This window comes from Clavelina lepadiformis, chromosome 4 (genome assembly GCF_947623445.1).
Source record: "Clavelina lepadiformis chromosome 4, kaClaLepa1.1, whole genome shotgun sequence".
In the NCBI taxonomy this organism is placed as follows: domain Eukaryota; kingdom Metazoa; phylum Chordata; class Ascidiacea; order Aplousobranchia; family Clavelinidae; genus Clavelina; species Clavelina lepadiformis.
Window position 1 is genome coordinate 5,890,585 of NC_135243.1, and position 21,617 is coordinate 5,912,201.

A 21,617-nucleotide genomic window follows, 5' to 3' on the forward strand; every position below is an offset into this window, starting at 1 on the left:
CTTTGCTACTGCGTGTTCAGTAGCCTTCGCGCCGCTTTTGTTTTGCACAGCAAGCACAGAAACGTGAGACACTTGTGTCCCGCTTTGCTTCGTTTTCCCCTATTACTACAGTTACTAGAACGATAACTATAACAACGATGACAATTACACAGCTTACTAGAAAGGCCTCTGCTCGTAGAACACCCCCATAGCCCCTCCAAAGGGACCACTGGGCACCGGTTGAGAATTCCTGCTCTACTGGATGTGTTGTTTCAAGCAGTCGAGCATGAAGTTTGTATCATTAAAACTAGTTGTACGAAGGTAATTTTGTCAAGTTCATTAAAACTTATTTTTGGAAATTCCCGCAATTGTTTGAATACTGCATATTTATTTATAGCCCCTTCTTCAACTTTCATGTTTCTAACTTCCAATAGTATGATTTTTAAATATTTAATGAAACCGATAGATACATTGCTACATACGCTGCTGGTGTTTACATTTATAGAAATTGCTGAAAACCAAATGTACAAATACCGTTCATACTAGAGCAAGACTGCATAGAAAGTCAAAGAATGGCAACAAAAGATGACTTTGATTCATTCAGTAAATTTAACTTTCGGACCGGGTTCCGGCGTTTTTTTTCCGTTTTCGGGTTCGGGTAAAAATACAATATAAATATAAGGCCGGTTCTTCAGCTCTGGTCTGAATTACAGTAATAAAACCAACTGCGGATGTCTTGTTGAACATGGTAAGTGGCCACGTTCGATAGACATTGGAGGAAAAACTCAGTTTCAAGTTGTTCACGCAAAACTATGAGCTTCACAACACAAGCATATCCTAATGAACGCGTTTGTGGAAAGGTTGAGTAGGCCTACGTCTATATACAGGGTTGCCATCGGTCTGGACTCAAACATAAGGACGAACAGGAAACAAAAGACGAATACCACCTTAAACAGTGCACAACAGGAGAAAGCAACCAAAGTTCCCCAAAAAAAACGAGACACTATCTGCATGTTCTTAATTTTTGTATCTCTTTGGTACAAAATGGTATACTAAAGGTGTCAAAATGCCCAAAATATGGACCCCTGCCCTAAAAATAATACGAAAATAAGGACAAAAATATTTTCTAAGACACGGACCTTCAAAATAAGGACAAATCTTAGAAATAAGGACGGTATGGCAACTCTGTCTATATAACTTACGCGTTCGAATTAGCTTATAACGTTGGGCCTTTTTGTTGCCAAGCAAAACGGGCAGCTGAAGTCATTTAATATGTGTGATCCGTATTTGAAGTGGATCGAGCTTGCCATCATTCAGCATAATGGACAGTTGCCGGACTTGTTACCATTCCAGTTCAGGCGTGTCCCAAGTTTTCGGCTCACGAGCTAGCTGCCTTTCTTATGGTCAGGGTCAAAAGAATGGACCAAAAAAGAAACTCTCAAACTATAATTTGTTACATGTATTTGGTATTCAGTCACTTTATTCATAAAATATTGAGTGGTTTTAAATTGTTAAACTTTTAAAAAAGCGTGAAACGACTTCGTTGTAATGTAAAATGAAACAAAACTAATGATAGGTAGCCTAAATATCTTATAAAATCTAGGTAAACGACGCTTTATCGTCGTTCAATCGGCTCGGTTTACTGTTAATGATTAATCATAATCTATCGCTATGTACAGACTGGTCGCTTCTGTTCCATAGCTTTATTAGCTGACGGAAGTACAGTATTGTTATATGAAAGCAGGCTATGCGTGACAGAGTTGTGAGTCTATTCCGGTTCGGGTTTCAGTTTGAAAAAAATCCAGGACAAATTCGGACGAGAATTTATACTCACACTCTGCCACATTTGCATTGTGATTTCACTTTGTTTACACGAATGTGCGTGCGCACAAAGTGGTGAAACCTCCCGCAGAGCGTTGAGCTCAGCTTAGAAAATGATGAAAGTCAAACGATGACTTAGGTTTATGGGCCTAAATTATATTTGACTTTTGGCAATTTCGGGCTAGGTTTGGGCTTGTATTTTCGGGTCCGGACCGGTTGCCAAGAACTCCACCCCATTCGTCTGCTTTACGCCCATTAAAATGGGCCAGAGTACGGTTATTTTTTCCCATTGGAATGGTAGGAAGTATGCACTTCTAACTTTAGAGTAAGACGATTTGCATTTGGAATGGGGAGAACTTTACTTCGGCAGAAATATGATTCGTGGGAAACCCCATTGCTGAAAGCAGGTAAGGTCGTTCCGGTACTGTACAGCTTGCAGCGGTGTGTGCCGTATAACTATAGCCTATAGGCGTAGGCGTTTAGCTTCAAGCTTATGCCATATAACTATAGCCTACGCGTAGGCCTTTAGCTTAAGGCTTATACTGTATAATAGCAGTACCTTACAGATTGCAAGGTTTAGATGCGTTTAGCTTAAAGCTTATGCTGTATAACTATAGCCTACGCGTAGGCCTTTAGCTTAAGGCTTATACTGGATAATAGCAGTACCTTACAGATTGCAAGGTTTAGATAAAATTGCCGTAATTGCGCGTATAATAGAATTAACCGGCTATTAAATGTCCAACTTCCGGATCCGGGTAACAAAGGACGAACAGCGAACCAGTAAGTGTGTAACCGAAGGAAACAAGCACAAATAATAGCTTGCCGAGCCTATACGTTTCATTCTTTCAGTTTTCTATACTCTCAAGCACACTTACTCGCAAAATCTGGGTACAAGCATGCTCTATTAAAAAGCGTTTTTGGCTACATCTAATCTCACCTCCGGCAGATCCGGACATCCGCCTTTTACTGACTAGGCTATCGTATAAGCATATACTTTGTCACGGTTATCACCATAATAGAATCTTAGTTACCGTACTACCACTACTACGGCCACTGAATGCTGAACCTGCTCTGCTGGTCAACATATTTGAGAACCTGTCCGACCTTTGGATTTTGGTTGACTGTACCGTGTTTGGCCTTTTTTACTTAAGGTTTTCTCAAACTTTAGCGGGTTTTTCATGTTTCAGCATTGACTATAGGTTATTCTTGAGACTTTGAGGTATGAGCTATAGCCCCATCCGGAAAGTACGTCGTGCATGCAACTTACGCAAACTTTGGCGTTCACTGAAATCTCAATTCTTTGTTTGTTTATTATGAATGATAGTATGAAGATAACAAAGTTTGGTTTGCACATGAGCGCGTTGATGTCTCTTGCGTATATAGCGTATATACACACTTTTCACTGTGGGTTATAGCCTATTTTGTTTTCTTTGGTATTTTGTCATCTTTATTGGAAAACATGCATTTTAAACAGGGAGACTTACGGCCAAAAATTAGGATGTATGTTTTAGGCCACGCTAGTATTAAAACTCTAATTATTTTTTGTCACAACCACTTCTTATTCTAATAAATGGACTCGTTTCTATAGCTGTGTACATATTAACTAATATATGTAACTAGTGTAAGTATTAACATTGGTGTATATATTTCTTCTTGGTGTTCTTTTCTTTTTTGGTGCTTAGCATTTTGTTTTCTCTTAAACTGCTTGGGTTTAATGGCCGTGCTGACGTTTCATTGTTGTATCACCACTGTAGTTTACTTGTGGCGTATTTCAAGCTCTCAGGGCTTTGCCACGTTTTTCCGTTTGTTGTTTATTTGTGAGCATATTCTTGTTTGACCAGTCTACAACGAAGTTAGCACAATATTCTTTGCTCCCCACAGTCAATGGTGAAATATAAATAGTATGATAAGATAAAAAAAAATTTTTTGTACACTGAAATCTCAAATCAGTGCAAATCCAAACTTTGCAATCGTGCGCACTTTTAGGCTGCCAGGCGTTCTTGTTGATGCTTTAGCTGGCCCGTGTCTGCGAGAAAAAAAATAGCAATAAATCCTGTAAAAATGCATAAAAACGGTGTTCACAAATGATTAAATGCTTTGAAAATTCAGCTAAGTTCATATAAATGTGTTCAACATACCTGAAGTGTACTACTGAATATAATGATAACCGCACTTCAGTGTACTCTTGCCCAATTCTGTAGACTGCCTTTTTAAGTTGATTGAAGGTTTTACATAGCGATGTTTAAGTTGACATTCACATGTCAGTAAGCGCAGGAAAAATGCCAAGACTGATAAATGGAGTGCACCTAGCGCTTGACAGCGGCTTTTTTAAAAAAGTGTTACTCATGCGTTTCGATGAAAAAATGCTTTTGCTTTTTTATACAAAAAAATGTGATCAATTTTTCACTCCCACTCTTTTTAACAATTTAAAGGTATTTTCATTTTGCCGCATTCTGGAACACGATGGTACATTTGCAAGATTGATTGGTTTTACAGTTTCCTATAATCCGGAGACCCCGCTAACCCGACATTTTATGACGAAACAATGTGGTCCGGATTAACGAGGTCCTACTGTACTTACGTGTAGTAAGCTTATGATTCTCTTTTAAATACTTTGTCCTAAAACCCGACCGACACTTTTTAAATGCTCAACCCAACTTCCGTTTCTTGTTTCAACGCTAAGTTATGTTGTTAATTAATAATGTTAGATTAGTACAAGGCAGGTTGATAAAAAATTATAATTTTTTATAGTAATTAAGGTGGTACTGTTTTGACCTACTGAAAATGCAGTATCTGTAATTTGATTTCATATTTGTATTTTGGTTTCAGATAAATGTTGCTATCATCCATAGGCTCTGTAATAGAATAAGTAATGCGTAAACTTAGCAAGAAATACTGTAGATGTAGAACGAAATGTTGTTGGCGAGGGGTGTTCAAATGATTTCTGCCATGATCCACCACAGCCAAACCTGACAACATGATGCTTCACTAAATACGAATAGTAAACATATTGGACATGCTTAAATTTTTATGGTGTTTTATTTATGTAAATTAACCCTACAACATATTAATAACTTTGTAAAAATCAAAAGTGAAGTGTGCTACAGTTGCAAGATTTGTTCAGTGAGAAAAATGAAGAGTTGGTTTAGATCTCACAATAGCATCGAATGGGGGCTTTCTGTCACTTACTGATATCCTCAAAAGCTCATGAAGATGAGCATTTGTGAGCCTCGTTCTATGCTTGCAAAGGTACGTAGAAGCGAAGCAAGTAAGGACCCTTCTAGCCAGCCTGGTTATAACTGGGTACCTTTCCAAGGTTTCAAGTGATAACCAAAACACATTTGGATCTGCGATACAAATCTCATCTCCTATAAGATTACACAGTTCTACCTGCATTTTAGACACCACCAATGCATATTCAGTGGAAAGTTGGGTTTTCCAAGTGTCATCAACATCAGCAGACAGTGGATGAGAGATTAGCTCTATAACTGAACTGATTTCATAAAATTCCTGTTACAAAACTCAGTGTCCAAATTTGACAAAACATGACAAATCATTATCACAGCTAACTTCTTGTAGAGTCACTTTCAAGCATGGAAAGTGGAGCATGTCTTTGGTGATAGTTGAAACGAATAGCAACAGCTGTTGCTTGAAAGATTTCTGGCCACAGTTGAATGATAGTATGCCCCTTGCCCTGGAGCTTCAAGTTCAGAGTATTTAGATGGGTAAAACGGTCAGCGAGAAAAGCAAAGTTACATAGATTGGTACCTTCAAGCAGAGTACTAGTTTGACCCTTGTCATTCAAAAACATGACCAACTCTTTACGAATTTCCCACAGCCTTTTCAAAGCATTGCCCTTACTTAGCCATCTCTTGTTATTATGCGTGAGTACGTCACAAAATTCAGCGTTATGCTGATCTAGAAAGTTCCTTAGTTGCCGGTGCTTAAAAATCTTTTTTTTGTTCAATATTTATTTACACTAAAAGTATGAGAATACATATAATTTTATGCTATTAAAAATTCCAAAAATTAGTTTCAACGCTGACAATTGGTATCCACATGAAAATACTGTAAAAAGTTTATTTTTTTCAGGACTACATTGGAAGATCCACACAAAAAGTTGAAAAGATCCAGATCGAGATCCGCCATTTGAACCCCCCGTTGTAGGCTATGTTGACACAGTAGCTGAGTGATTAGAGCGCCAACCTTGCAATGGTGTGAATCCCTGCTTTATTCGTAGTGACTCTACTGTTGAAATGTTCCTGAGCAAGGCATAAAAAAAATGTTTTCTCATTTGCAGTGATTCTGGTGAATAGTTTCGAATTTGGGCAGAACAAATAGCAAGTCAAAATATAACAGTGTACGCAGAATAGTAAGGTAGCCGAGCCAGTAGAAATCATTGTCTAGTGTAAGTGATATGAAGACTTCTGGGTCCTAGGATTGATAGTCCGGTACCATATTAAAATTGACCTTGCAGTGTGTTGCTTTTTGTGATGTGTGTTTCAATTACATTTAATGATTTTTTGATGATACATTTTGTCATACATTTCATGATACATTTTGTGATGTGTGCTTCAATACAATTGATGTGTTTTTTGTGATGTGTTTTTTAATTTGCTTTTGAAATTAGTATGATATCAGGTAATAAAGAAACACTAGTTTTAAAAGGGATATTTTCCTTACATGGGCCTATCACAGAAAGTTGCCTAAGGGGCCCGTAGGTGTCTTGCTGAGCCTACGTATTGTACTATAATGGTGACAAGAATGTCAGTCTCTTGTCTGCATGGCAGTATATCAGTGTTTTCATTCCATCTTAACATTATTACCGTCTTTGCAGAAGTTTACCCATAATTTACGCATACAGGGGATTGAGCTGACAAGCAGTAAGATTGTTTAAAATTCTCCATGCCTTAAACTACAAATGGTAGAATTTGGTAGTATTAGAAACTCCCATCATTACTGTAGCTTTGGAGGTATTACATTCGGAATACTTACACAGTGAATAGTTAGTGTGTTTGCCAGATGAAACCATGTTGTTTGCTACAAATTGTAACACTAACAATGTATACTATATAAGTGTATACACTCTGAAGAAAATAAATTAGTCATGAGACCCTGCTGTACAGTATTTAAAGTGTTAACTTCTAAAAAAACTGAATTTAATAATAATGTGAATGTTTTAGGTGTATGCTGTATTTAATTTAATTTTTAGGTTTTACTTAGTTTTTCAAAAGTGAAATGCCTAAAAGACAGAGGTAAGCATGATGCTCACACAAATGTATTATATGTTTTAGCGTAACTTGTATACATGTAAGCAAGAATTACATTTGCAGAGTAGTTTGAATTTGTAGTCCAGTCATCCAACGTTTTCTTTGGTTAAGGTTGTATGTTATTGTAATAGACTCGATCTGCTGGCTACTCAGGTAGAGCTACTGACTGAGTATTGGCAACAAGGAATGCGAGATCTTTCAGATCCCAGGGTTTCTGAAGCCGCTGTTTCAGCACATTTAACGGAGAATCAAGTGAAGGTACAAAAAGGTTAATCTTAGTAAAACCTAGAAAGGTTTAATAAATCATCGTTCAATTTGGAAGAACATTTTTTTGTATTTTAGGTCTGGATAAAAGATACGTGGACAAAAAATTCCACCAGCGCTAGTACTGTAGGAAAACTTACAAATATCTCTTGCAAAAGAAGAGTGTCAGGGTATAACCTGTATTCTTCTTCTCTTAAAAAGGACGGAATTGGTACATTGTTTTCTTTAGATTGTGTTAAAAATTGCAACAGAAATAGAAAAATTTGCATAATTGTGTAGTCTATAACTAATGAACAGCATATATTTCGTAATTGTGTTGCTTATCAATTATGATTTAACATTTGCATGTGCTATTTCTTCTAAGTAGCGTCACAGCTACATGGTATTGAAAAAAAACAACTGCACGGCAATTTTTCTAGTTTTCATCCCCCCTGAATAGTTTGGCTTGCCATTTTTCTCCAGAATAGTGTTTCTTGTTTCAATTGTTTAATTACTCTGTCTGGTTTTCTTTGCAAAAGTTTATTTGCAGTTTAATTTAAGGTTTTAGACAATGGGCAACAAAATGGAAACAACTGAGTGATGAGAAAAAGAAGTTTTGGGAAAAAGAAGGTCAGAAAGCAACTTTGGCAGAAAGGCTTGCTCCAATCACCGAAAAACGAATCAAGCATCTAAAAAACAGGCAGTTAAAAATTATAGATAATGCTGTGAGTAAACACTACTGCAAAGTACTTCAGTTCTTGTTATAACAAAAATGGGTGAAGAAGTAGAAATATAAATTATATATATGTTTGTTTTCTAATAAAATATTCAAAAGTTACATGCATATTAGTTTATTTTGTGTAGTGTTTAAAGTTGGAACAAGTTGGTTATGTAGCTGGTGGTGCTATTTACAAGGATGGGTTGTTTGATGTTTTTGGTTGCAAAACAGCCACTCATTTTTTTAGTGGTACATCTTTTCAAGAGGCTTTCATAAATGAAAACCATCTTGCTACCTTTCTAAGTGGTATGTATGAAATATGTACTTTTTGTAATTTAACTATTACGATCAACAAATATTAGGAAAGCCTATTACCAGGATGATACCATTACTTTGATCGATGATTTTCTGTTAAAGCAGGTTTAACCAACTATATTAGCAACTTAACATTGCTCTACTGCAATTGCATTATTACATTTGACATTTTGATTTAAAATTGAAGCTTAAAAATGAAAGGTCACTGTTCAGGAACTGAGATATTTGCGGTACTAAAAATTGATCGTATCTACAGAAAAAATTTGAAAAAATGAAAGACTTTCAGAAATTACTTGCTTAACTATGGCAGTTATTGACAGTTTCAGTCTGTTTTTAGTCTCATTTATAGTATATATTAAAACCATATTTCAACTGTGAAGTGAACTTATTGCATTTTTGGAGCATTTTTATCAGACAGATTTTACATAGCTGCGATTGCTGTGTTGTCATTAATAATTGTGTTCAATTTTTTTTGGGATATTTTAGACAAACCATCCACTTCTAGAAGTTTGAAAATCCTAAAAAAAAGAAGTCAGAGCAATAATTAATGAGAAATATTGTAAGTTTTTTCTTTTGTATTGTTTTAGTTTTGCAGTTATTATGAAATAATTGTAGTGTTATTTATTAAATTCTTTAGCAGAAGCTGTGAAAAAAAACAACCAGCGGCTGCCATATTCCAAACTTAATGAACTAGGCATAAGCATGCTTGGCCTGCCATCAGGAGTTTTTTTAAAAAACCCAGCAGGGTATGGTGCGTGCATATGCAAAGAGATTATCAGTTGTAGGAACCAGCTTAAAGTAGTTATCAACAGGTGTGGTTTCGGCTTTGTTGTATGTTATATTTGTCTGTTTTTATTTGTTTGTCATAGATGCAGTATATCTTAAGCTGATGCAGTGGTAGTGTATCTTGTTTTTATGTATCTTGGGATACTGGTATTATATTCGGTATTATACTATTCTTTTATAATTGGTAGGTCTGCACCAGAGAGTGAAAAAGATATGCTTGAAGTGGTAGTGTTAGAAGGTTAAACTGTAACAATTCATATAATGATGTTTCATTGCCAGAGGTGGGTGGTCGGTACTTTGAAAGAACAAAGCGATTATTATTAACTCGGCTATTACAGTGCAATACTGAGGGATGTAAGCAACTACACGTGATATACGTACAAACCCAGAAACCAGTGTTAGCAAACCGTACATGTTCAAAGTCGTGTTGCAAAAGAGTAGTTTGGCACTCTGCATCGGTACTTTTTATATAGAGGATCCTGTTGCAAATGGAATACTTGCCTCTATTTATACTCCGCCACAGATTACTCCAGTTCAGAACATAAGTGACGTCACTCAGAACAAAGAACAATTGAGAGCGCTAAAATGGGTATTAAGGTTTGATCAACATGATTTCAAAACCTTGAAATAATTACTTGAAGAGTATCGGAACCGAATAAACTATTTTTAAATAAACTGAAAATGTATTGCGATACCATAGATCCGCCGCACTGCCCACCTCTGGTGTTTGCTTTGTTAGATTATATCGGGCGCTTCGCATTTCTCATTTTTTGTATTTTTTTATTCATTTTTTGCTTTACTTTCTTTTACTGTATTATTCGCTGTCTACCAGTTGCATGGAATACAGTAGCGAACTTTGCTGATAAATTAATGATGTCCGCTTTGCCTCATGTTGTTATGCAATATTTTGCTGTTAATGTGCGTTTAGTGTTTTTTGTTGCTACACGTCTTCAGTTCTTTTGTAATAGTGCCTTTGCCTAAATTTGTTGCCAGTTTTGCAGCTGTATTTTCTGTAGGTCGTTTGAAAAATTCGTTATCGCAGCTTTCTTTCTTGCACTTTCAACGTTCGCTGTCTAGTTCCAAATAAACAAAGTACTGTGGTGTTTTTGGTGTGTGTTGCTGACCAATTGGTATCTTCTTAACAAATATTTTTGTAAAACTGGTGACTCGAAACAACTGTAATACTGTAACTGTATACTTTGCAGAAGAAATAGAGCAGGGGTGGGAAAGTTTTCAAATACCACATTGCAGTTATCTGGGAATCAGTTATTCTGTGGCTGTTTAACAAAATTATAACCTCTCCAGTAACTATTCCATCATTAGCAATTACGTATTTATCATGACGTCACGCGCTGTGCGTGGTATTGCATACGTTGGAATTTCCACCAAGTTATGTTTGCTGTATAGGCAACGACATCGTCATAAAGAGGTCATTCTACGACACATCATATAGTAACACGTGAATGTAAGCTTGTAGAAGTTGTAGCAGCTAAACCATGTTTGCCCCGATCAATGCAGGTAATTTTTCGTGTTTTTAAGCGTCACGTTGCATATGACAATTTGAAACTTAACTTAACGTTTCTCCCTAAACTTAACAGCTTTGTTTTGTCTCTTAACCTAGAAAGCTTCGACGCTCGTCGTTTGATCACTTTAGGCCATCGATTTTAGTTGACGTTTGGACATTTTGTTTGCGCGAACAAGGAGTAGACAGCGAACTCCAGATTTAAGTTTGGTTCTCGTAACAGCTTTTCCCTCAAGAGACGTTGGAGTAATCCGGCATGTTATTCTGTCTATTATGATGGCGCTGCACAGTGTGCTAAACTCGCAAGAACGTGCTAGGAGCATTAGGTCTGTAGCGTACTCGCCCACAGATTCGTGGGGTTACTTGTGGAAAATGTGTGCCTTTCCACTGTGATGTTGCGTTTCAGGCTACAATACTATTCCAGCTTACCTAGCAAGGTTTTCATGATGCCTTTATGTTCGTCATTCAAACCCCAGGAATTGTAAATATTTCTGACGTCCTGACCAATGTAACAAATAGCTAACCTTTTCCGCCTCGATTTTTCTGTTTGCCGGACGCGCAGTGATGGACGTCACATAAACACTTGACCGTAATCCCTGTTCTTAGCAGCCCATATTTTTGGTTAAGACTTGAAAATTAAAAGTTTTGCTTTGTTTGTAAATGTGAATCGGAAAAGTTTCCTTGATTCTGTCATAGTTGGTGCAACACATAACAGCTAACTGTTCATGGTCTCGTGACAGATGGGACTACACGAAATAGCAGTTGTGTATGGTTGTGTTGAAAATTTATTTCACAACGCAGTATATGCTGAAAAACGTACCGTCACCAATTCTAGGGGACCTTGTCATTAGTACGTCATTGTCATTGTCATTCGAATCCCGAATCTGTTCCTAACAGCACCAAATGATAAAATTCCATCAAAAAGTCGCCAAATCTTGCTTGTAACGTGACGTAATTACTAAAAATTAATGATTAAATGGCGATTTGAAAAGTAAATTTCTTAAGAAAATGATTTTTGGTAAGAAATGTTGACTCTGGTTGAGCCAGGAAAATAGATCATTGCAAGTCGATAGATTTTTAAGTAGCATAGTAATTGGGTTAGCCATCATTAGGATTCGTGTTCGCCCGAATCTCCTACACAGGAGATATTCGGCGAATCTATGGCGGGTTTGGGTTCGTGTTGGCCCATCCCTACCAATTATTGATCGGAAAGAAGCCAATTGCAAAATTTACACACTATGCAGATGTTATTCATGCACACCGTAAGCAATACTTACTATACCGATTCTTAATACCGACTATGTATGCTTCCTTTATCGAAACATGAGAATAAATATAGTTTGCAAATAATTATAATAATTGGCCCCAGAATTGTAAACGGGCCTGATCGAACCCGATAATTTATTTGAAGAAATAATAATAAACTTATAGCGATAATTTATAAATTTATTCGCTTACATATAGGGCAGCGTGGTCCAACTTCTTTTCATCGCGGGCCAAAATCAAAAAAAAATTTTATCTTGCGGGCCAATGTTTTTAAATCAGAACTGAAGAAATGTGAAATTAGAACTGAAGAACAATGTGACATTGATATTAGAACTGAAAAAAGTTCTCTTTTTTAATTAAAACTGAAATTAGAATAGTTCAAAATTTTTAGCTGTTAATGCTGATCAATGTGACATCTGCGGTCGAGGTTCTTCCTCGACAATAGCGACTATCAAAGCTGACTATCAGTTCGCGGGCCAAAAAATCGGTGCTCGCGGGCCAAAGTTAGCCCGCGGGCCTGCAGTTGGACCACGCTGATATAGGGTATTGTCATAGAGTTTGTTATTGTCTACATTGTTTGCATGACCTGTGCTAACTGAAAGCTTTTGTTTATTAAATACTGTGATGAAATTTCTTCCAATATGGATCCCCTTCAGTATATGGTACCCATCAAGGCAAATCTTATGCGAGAGTAGGTTAAGGAGGCGTCTAACACAAAAATGCTATAAAATTCCTGTTTGTTTTGTTATACAGCGTATTTACTAAAAAACTGATTACTCGAAAAGTCCTCCATGGGGCTCTCTGAAATTTTGCATTCATTCATTCCATAGAATGCCATCAAAAAACTATGATTCAAACTTTTTTGACATAGCTAAGCTTAAAATTGACACTGCAATTTTTTGGCTAAAACTCCGATTTTTATCGCAATTTTTAGTTTAATTATGCAAGCGACATAGGAAATCCAAACACGCCAACTGCTAGGGTAATTCCGAGGCTATCAATCAATCAATCAATCAATCAATCATTTTATTTTTCGCCAAAAGCGGGGTGGGGACGAAAAATCAAGCCAGTTGTTACTAACACGCATCAATGAACAGGAAAGTGACAAAGCCGAAAAGGCTTAAAACGTGCCCAAGAGAAATATATTCTGGTAACAACTAGGGCACGGCCGGCCACTAAACCTATAATTAGTTAAATCCATAAAACATAAGTTGAAAAAGCGAAGTTAAGCAGACGAGCAGGTGGTGTGTTCAAGCAACTGATGAATGAAAATTGCTTCATTGCTGTACATCAGTGGATGGGAAAAGAAACCCCATCCAGGGCAAGAGCCTGGTTTCAGGTGGCCGTAGCACTGAAGAAGGGCGTTGTTGATTAGCCCGAGTTAGTACAGCAAGAATGCACACCAACTGGGTTCAGTTCAACTGGGATTTTACAAACAGTGCCATGTAGAATGTCAACCTGTCGTTGATAATAAAATAACGTGCCCAGCATATCTTGCTTGACAAGCTCAATTTCCTCTTTACATCGTTGAAGCAAATTGTAGCAATCCGTCCTTTGCTTGTCCAGTGAGGTTGGACAAGAATTGGATTTTCCAAAATCTTCTAAAGTCCGTGTCCTAGGCTGGTGTAATACTGGATAGTCTTACATTTCATTGTATTGTACAATCAGTTTGCGGAGATTTCGATTAATTTTTTGGATGTTTGTCATCAACCGGTTAACGATTGCTTGTCCGACTATAAAGTATAAACAAACAGTAAAAAAGGCGTTGTTTAACACACATTGAAAAAATTTATTTGAACAATTAAAATGCAACAGCAAAGGCTTACTTACAATTTCAAACTATGATCAAAAACAGATAACAATAATCATCCACCTGGATATTTTTTGACCAAGCTACTCAAAAACGTTTTTTCCACATTGAAGTTTAAAATTTTTTGGGTTATTTCCTGCCGCTTGTTTTCAGCGGCAACAGTAATAGTTTGAATAAAGATTTCATCCGAAGCATCCCAACGCGATATGCCAAGCTTTCTCTCCACAATAGTTAGCTCCTTATCAAGTCTGCACATATAATAGCAAGAGACATATATTTGACGACGTTTCAATATTCATAACCCACAGTAGCAAATCAATAAAGCAAACGTACTTCGCAATTGCACTTTGGTGCTCTGTTAGGTCGTTTTCGCTGTCAGTGATGTTGTTTACAAGATCTCTAAAAGGTTGATATGTTTTTAAATTAACACCTTTTGGGACGAACTTGGTAGCGCATAGATACTTACATGCGTTTGTAGTAATTTTTTAGATCGAGAGATTTTCATAACAAATTCATTTACTTTAAAGGTAAACTTTTTAAATCAACCTGTAAGTGTGATCTCAGTTTGCAAGCAATGTCATAACAAATCTTGAGATTTTTATTGGAAGACAACAGCTGATTTAGAATCCATACTGCATAACCCAACCTAACATCATAATAAAATCAGAGAAATCTTATTTTTTGAACCATATGCCTTCTTAACGGTGCATCAGATAATGTACACCAGCAAAACATGTATCAAACTTAGTACATTTTAAATTATCATATATAATTATTGCAACTTTAACCACCTTTCTCCATGTTTCATATCCAAGAACATTTTAGGAAACTCATGTCGGCAACAAGCACCAAACACTCCTTTAACATCCAATTTCGTACTTTTTTTCTTGGAACGAATCAAACTCCCAGCTTGAAAGTTACTACAATCCTTTGAATAGCATTTTAGGAACTAAAACTATCAAATACACTTTTGTAAATATTCCATGGAATTCCATTCAATATGGGCAAATTGTTATCACCTGATATATAATACCAAACCAAGGCTTAATCTTAGCAATAATGAACCGTTTAAGACTCAATTTTGTGCTGTAAATACATACAAACAATTTTGTCTCTTGTTCACTGTAATCATTCATAAATTTGTCAACTTCAACTTGGTTGCAAAAAAATCGTTCCTGGTGCCGAGGGAAGGCACTCTGTATGCCGGCAGTTTTGCGCCTCACCAAGCCAAAGTTTCCATCGAAACAGTATAAGTTGTTGTTTGCAACACTCTGCACAATGCAACAAACATACATTACGCACAAAAAATGTGTTTTTTCAATTATTAATAGCAGGAACTTAAGCTGATAAATATCAGAGTCAAACAAACCACTTCACATGCTGGACAAACTGCCCCTGAATCAATTCCTGATATACAGTAACCCGCATTTAAGTCCTGCATATGCTGCAATTGATAAACATGATGTCTGTATGCTTCAAACACTTCTTGCAACAGTATCCTTGAAAGTTTTTTCACCTTCAAAAACAGTGAAAACTATTAGAACTTAAATACCAAATGATTACAAAATAAACCTACAAGTACAAATTTATTTATAACAAGTCCTTATTGCCAAAATATGCTGTTTAATTTGCACTTGAACCCATTACCTTTAGTCAGGTAAGTGCCTTCTTTGAACAAATATTCAAAAAAATCATACATACTTTTGCTTTTTGACCTGGTGTTCGATGATATCGATATTCCAACGCATTACAAAACCCCTCTGTCGAAACATGTTTTTCCAAACACAACACTCGAAGTAGTTCTAAAAGTTCTATGGAAACTGCAACTTGAGGAGATGTAGGAGAACAAGGCCATAAATTAGATCGAAGCAAGGTTTCTCCTTCAGATTCACAACCGCAAAATTCAACTAAAACATCATGCTGAATGCCTAGAATTTTCAGAAAAAAATCAAAAGTATTGATGTCAATTACTGGACTACATTACAACATTTCAAAAGTACAAGGTAGTGGTTTATATATTTGTCATTTTTGATTACGATTAAACGTTTAGGATAGAGCTTTTATATTACAGGAACAGAAACAATTGCTTCTTGGGCTTACTCACATTAAAACGTCTTATAACGTATATTAAAAAGCCTTATAGCTTAACAAACATTATTTTCTGCATATGTCTTTACAATAGAATGAGCATAACACACATAAAAAGAAAAATTTAAAACAATGAAATAAACGAATTCAGAAATTGTTTTATTTGTTTCAAATCGAACTAATAACTGAAAACTTTCCTGAACACCCTATCGCATTTAATGTAAAGTTTTGGCTAAGAAACACTTGGTGCCAATGGCGCAAAACATCAAAATGAAGCTGAGGCCTCTATGACAAAGGGGAACCTAACACATTTAAAAAAATTTCAGTAACTAGTTTTATAAAAAAAAATCTCCATTATGAAGCCAAAACACACCTTGGTTGTTGGCAACTGTCAAATGCTTGGTATACTGGCTGTTACACCGATGTTTATCAGAGCGCTTCATAGTACGTGGTTCAAGTGGCATCTTACAAAACATTTTTCCCTATATATCATGTAGAAATGTAAATTTAACAAACTTAATTGTACCATAGTGGGTCTGGTTCATACTGTACATATAAAATATTATTAACTTTGTACATTGTAAAGTACATAAACTATATGCTTAAACGTTTATGAAGTAGAAATTTCAATTCAACACAACGACTCACAAAATACATATTATACCTTCCAAATGTCTGGTGAATGGAACCAAACTGCATCATGACAAGTGTGCCAACAATCCAAACAAAAGTACTCGTCAGGTCCACAATCAGAACATCTTATCATTTCATTTCATTCTATTTCACTTCTCTGTGGCAATGGCAACAGGTAGACGAAATACGATTGTACGATTGTCGCTTAATTACAAGCAATTTTTTTTCCAACTCCCTCCAATTCTTAGATAGTTTTTGTCTTTTCTCTGAATAGCACTGCTTTCCTAATGAAATAAATAAAAATACATTTACAAAAGTAACTAAATACAGTTAACTTCATATTAAGCAATTAAGTATAAACTTTACATGTCAGGTTTTTCTTTGTTGAAAATTCTAGAAATGAATCCAATAGCGTGCATTTGTTAACAACGATTACAGTTAGTTGCATTTTTAGCAAAAATTTACAAACAATATCACCTACCAATGGCCGAAGAATCATTATATCCACTGTAAGAGGCCGAACTGTCATTTAATTCAGAAGTATTTAAGGGTAATAAAGGGCTATCATTGGAGGCAGATAGAGCTGGAGTAAAGGTTTTGCAAAACAAAGAAACACTTCTTTTTCGTCTTCCTTTAATCTTAACACTGTATTTTGCCTTAAGTCGACGAATAATATTCTGTGGACCATAGAACAATTATGTCATTATCAGGAACTAAATAACATGTTTTTCATAGAGCAGATCGATTTCACACAATTAAACAAAAGTTACTTCCATAGTGAACCTTTCATTTTAAAGCGATTGTAAAATTTCCCATCTCCATAGCCCATAAACAATTTTAACAATCCTGAACTTGTAAACAAATTAAAAAACCAAATGTAAAATGTGTGTGTAGATTGGAACTTGCATAAAAAACAAGCTCGCGGTACCTAATCGAGGAAAGTTAAGTCATGCAAAGACTTTCTTCATTCTGAGGATAAAGATTGTGATAATATATCATACCAAATAACTTTGCTATTCTACTTTCACTCTCAATCTCAATTAGCGACAATCCAAACAAATTTTTTGTTTGGATTTGCCAAAGTAGTACTTTTATCAACTGCTTTAAATGAGTGTATACTATTATGTGAATAATTTATTATAACAAAACAATATAATAATGATCCGAATCAAAGAACCATGTTTGGCTGCGGTAGGTTAACATAAAAGTACTCTGCTTGACAGTAAACCAAAATAAAACAATATTATTCAAAACTGTTTTATCCTTGTGCTTGAAAAATGATAAATACAGTTCATACAATGGTTTGTCTAAATTACCATAAACTGCCAAAGTGTGCTGGGGAAAAATGAGCCACAACATAAATGTAAGGGTATGGATAAAAAGATATATCTTGTTATGACACATTTTAAAAAGCCAGAAAAAGTTTTTTTGCATTATTCAAATGCCCAACTTACCGATTTCGGAGCCATGACAATTTTGTGTACCAATATTGGGTAACTTTACAACGTTAAAATCAACACATAACATGTGTGTAGATATAAAGTACATATAACTATAAGTCACAATCAACTACTATCCTGCAGGTCAATTGAAATTGTTAGTAGTAAGTACTGGCAACTTGTAAGTGCAAAGGTTGTTCATCAAACAAAGCCAATAGGTAAAAACAGCATAATTTATGATGCAGACCTCTAACAAATATTTGTACGATTAAAATATTGCTGTTACTTCTATAACTTAAATGATAAATGCTTTGAAAGTGAATAATAGCCTTAGATTTAATGAAAGAATGTGGGCATCAATAATAATTGTAAAAGGTTCTACTCTAATTATCTGTGAATCATTTGTGGCAGATGTGACAAAAAACAAAATTCTTCAATATGGGCTTCCATGAAATCTCACAACATGTATTAGGCTACAGCAGGGGTCGGGAACCTTTTTAACTAAGGGAGCCATGAAAGCTACATATTTGTAATTGTATTTCCATCAGAGCCATGTAATATTTTTTAACACTTAATGCAACTAACGTGTGCATGTTTAAGCAAAACCAACAATTTTAGGCGACAATGAATGTCTGAAATTACTCTTTAATATCATGCTTCTTACTGTTAATGCGTTATGAAAAATTACAGAAAAAGTTTTGATCGTAACAGTCGTGCTGAGAAATGCCAGCTCAGATTTATTTGCGAGCCAGATGTCGTCATCAAAAGAGCCACATCTGGCTCGCGAGCCATAGGTTCCCGACCTCTGGACTACAGTTAAACACACGTACCACAATGCAATTTTGCAATTTACCAATGTCATTGATTTCCAAAATGCGGCAAAATAAAAATACCTTTGAATTGTTAAAAAGAGTGGGAGTGAAAAAATGATCACGCTCTTTTTGTATAAAAAAGCAAAAGCATTTTTCCATCGAAACACATGAGTAACACTTTTTTAAAAAAGCCGCTGTCAAGCGCTAGGTGCACTCCATTTAACAGTCTTGGCATTTTTCCTGCGCTTACTGACATGTGAATGTCAACTTAAACATCGCTATGTAAAACCTTCAATCAACTTAAAAAGGCAGTCTACAGAATTGGGCAAGAGTACATTTTACAGTGTTAAAATCTAGCCAGCTTGCTACTGGCGTGTCGAGATTTATGTTCAACTAGCCTACATACCGAGTGCTGTACCGTTACTAGCAGATATTTCGAAAATGATCTTATACAACCTTATACAGCCATGGATAAGCAAGATAAAGGCAAAAACAAAGAAAACAATATAGGTTATAGCCCATAATGGGAAGAGTGGCACCTGTACGCAAGAGACATCAACGTACAAGCCGAAATTTGGTATCTTCATGCTATCATGCATAATGAACCAAAAAAGATTGAGATTTCAGTGCACGGAAAAGTTTGCATTTTTACTTTATCGTACAACAATGTACCGAACCTTACAACAATGAAAGTTAGCCTGGCCATTAAACCCAAGCAGTTTAAGAGAAAACAAAATGCTAAGCACCAAAAAAGAAAAGAACACCAAGAAGAAATATATACACCAATGTTAATACTTACACTAGTTACATATATTAGTTAATATGTACACAGCTATAGAAACGAGTCCATTTATTAGAATAAGAAGTGGTTGTGACAAAAAATAATTAGAGTTTTAATACTAGCGTGGCCTAAAACATACATCCTAATTTTTGGCCGTAAGTCTCCCTGTTTAAAATGCATGTTTTCCAATAAAGATGACAAAATACCAAAGAAAACAAAATAGGCTATAACCCACAGTGAAAAGTGTGTATATACGCTATATACGCAAGAGACATCAACGCGCTCATGTGCAAACCAAACTTTGTTATCTTCATACTATCATTCATAATAAACAAACAAAGAATTGAGATTTCAGTGAACGCCAAAGTTTGCGTAAGTTGCATGCACGACGTACTTTCCGGATGGGGCTATAGCTCATACCTCAAAGTCTCAAGAATAACCTATAGTCAATGCTGAAACATGAAAAACCCGCTAAAGTTTGAGAAAACCTTAAGTAAAAAAGGCCAAACACTGTACAGTCAACCAAAATCAAAAGGTCGGTTGTCGACTACCCATACTATATAGTATATATATATATACAGATAACAGGCAGACAGGTTCTCAAATATGTTGACCAGCAGAGCAGGTTCAGCATTCAGTGGCCGCAGTAGTGGTAGTACGGTAACTAAGATTCTATTATGGTGATAACCGTGACAAAGTATATGCTTATACGATAGCCTAGTCAGTAAAAGGCGGATGTCCGGATCTGCCGGAGGTGAGATTAGATGTAGCCAAAAACGCTTTTTAATAGAGCATGCTTGTACCCAGATTTTGCGAGTAAGTGTGCTTGAGAGTATAGAAAACTGAAAGAATGAAACGTATAGGCTCGGCAAGCTATTATTTGTGCTTGTTTCCTTCGGTTACACACTTACTGGTTCGCTGTTCGTCCTTTGTTACCCGGATCCGGAAGTTGGACATTTAATAGCCGGTTAATTCTATTATACGCGCAATTACGGCAATTTTATCTAAACCTTGCAATCTGTAAGGTACTGCTATTATACAGTATAAGCCTTAAGCTAAAGGCCTACGCGTAGGCTATAGTTATACGGCATAAGCTTTAAGCTAAACGCATCTAAACCTTGCAATCTGTAAGGTACTGCTATTATACAGTATAAGCCTTAAGCTAAAGGCCTGCGGAGGCACTGGTTGGTTATAATATTCGGTCTTAATTTACCTGCCGAATTAATGATCTGACTCCGTGGTTGCGTGCGGTTAGAAATCTCTAACCTTAACGTGTTACTAGCCGAAAGCTCTTACGATTAACAGATACAGTTTATCAGAAACAATCCTTTATTGTAGGAACTGTACAGGTTCCGATTATTATGACACAAGCACAACCTTAGCATTCACCAATTAAAACAAGTCTAACGAATTACATTTTAACACGACTGACGTAATACGTTCGTACGATTCGGTATCTCTGTCTGCGCGTACTCGCGTATCAGCACGAGTTTATAAAGCGGAGCGATGTGAACGGAAATATTCAACACAATATACACGAACATTTCAGAATGTGTGAACGATAAAGGCAAAGCGTTGGCAATGGGAATTACATTCAGTTAAAACTAGGATGTTATGAAATCACCTGGTAACGCACTAAACAGCGTTTTCACATAAAGTTATTTAGGGCAGTTTCCAAATATTAAACGACAATAATTGTGGTTTTGTGGCGGCTTGGCTCGCTTTTGTAAAATCCTTACGTCTTTCGTAGAAATGTGTTTTCCAGAACAATTGGAGTTTTTAAACTTTCAGTCCCGCCACATCATTCTTATGAAAGAGTTTTCCAGCTAGTAAATGGAGTTTAAAACTTGCCTTTTCAGATCACTGCAAACTACCGTTGGTATATTTGAAAACTTGCTACGAATAACTTCGTGTGAAAGCTCCTTATTTAGTACGTTACCAGGTCGCTTCCAAGTAACTGTTTCCAACCTAACCAAATTTAATTTGCATTGCAAACACACCGATTTTCACGTTCACACGCTTTGAAATGTTCATGCCTTTTTTGTCATATATTTCCGCCACATCGCAGCACGTTTTATAAGCTTGAACTTTTGTGTGAGACTCCCTCAGAGCCTCAGAACCTCAGTCACAGACG

The 21,617-nt window shown here is 36.1% G+C and overlaps 2 protein-coding genes across 9 annotated transcripts in view; one reads left to right on the plus strand and one right to left on the minus strand.

Annotated features, from left to right (window-relative positions):
* Nucleotides 1–1,939: 1,939 nt before the first annotated feature.
* Nucleotides 1,940–10,235, plus strand: LOC143451944 (uncharacterized). 4 transcript variants are annotated; one of them, XM_076952729.1, is made up of 9 exons: nucleotides 1,944–2,207; nucleotides 4,233–7,055; nucleotides 7,202–7,328; nucleotides 7,413–7,545; nucleotides 7,875–8,038; nucleotides 8,178–8,337; nucleotides 8,833–8,905; nucleotides 8,984–9,158; nucleotides 9,321–10,235. In XM_076952729.1, exons 2-7 carry the CDS (start codon nucleotides 7,039–7,041, stop codon nucleotides 8,892–8,894), a joined length of 663 nt encoding a protein of 220 aa, XP_076808844.1. In that variant the 5' UTR covers nucleotides 1,944–2,207; nucleotides 4,233–7,038; the 3' UTR covers nucleotides 8,895–8,905; nucleotides 8,984–9,158; nucleotides 9,321–10,235. The 4 variants fall into 4 exon arrangements, with proteins under 4 accessions (XP_076808848.1, XP_076808847.1, XP_076808844.1 ...); XM_076952730.1 differs by having other exon boundaries at nucleotides 5,893–7,055; XM_076952733.1 differs by having other exon boundaries at nucleotides 1,940–7,055; nucleotides 7,224–7,328.
* A 2,697-nt stretch (nucleotides 10,236–12,932) lies between these two features.
* The window catches only part of LOC143451370 (uncharacterized), an 82,705-nt gene continuing 74,020 nt past the window's right edge, over nucleotides 12,933–21,617 (minus strand). Inside the window, exons 2-13 of one of the 5 annotated variants that reach the window (XM_076951857.1) lie at nucleotides 17,906–18,003; nucleotides 16,933–17,128; nucleotides 16,483–16,735; nucleotides 16,192–16,300; nucleotides 15,432–15,658; nucleotides 15,100–15,246; nucleotides 14,831–15,001; nucleotides 14,522–14,658; nucleotides 14,197–14,376; nucleotides 14,064–14,129; nucleotides 13,751–13,978; nucleotides 12,933–13,653 (exon numbers count right to left, since the gene is read on the minus strand). In XM_076951857.1, the coding sequence (XP_076807972.1) occupies nucleotides 14,247–14,376; nucleotides 14,522–14,658; nucleotides 14,831–15,001; nucleotides 15,100–15,246; nucleotides 15,432–15,658; nucleotides 16,192–16,300; nucleotides 16,483–16,584 (1,023 nt within the window). In that variant the 5' untranslated portion in view covers nucleotides 16,585–16,735; nucleotides 16,933–17,128; nucleotides 17,906–18,003 and the 3' untranslated portion in view covers nucleotides 12,933–13,653; nucleotides 13,751–13,978; nucleotides 14,064–14,129; nucleotides 14,197–14,246. Of the gene's footprint in view, nucleotides 13,654–13,750; nucleotides 13,979–14,063; nucleotides 14,130–14,196; nucleotides 14,377–14,521; nucleotides 14,659–14,830; nucleotides 15,002–15,099; nucleotides 15,247–15,431; nucleotides 15,659–16,191; nucleotides 16,301–16,482; nucleotides 16,736–16,932; nucleotides 17,129–17,905; nucleotides 21,129–21,617 lie in introns of those variants that run through there. The other 4 variants (XM_076951861.1, XM_076951858.1, XM_076951859.1 and 1 more) reach the window with 4 other exon arrangements.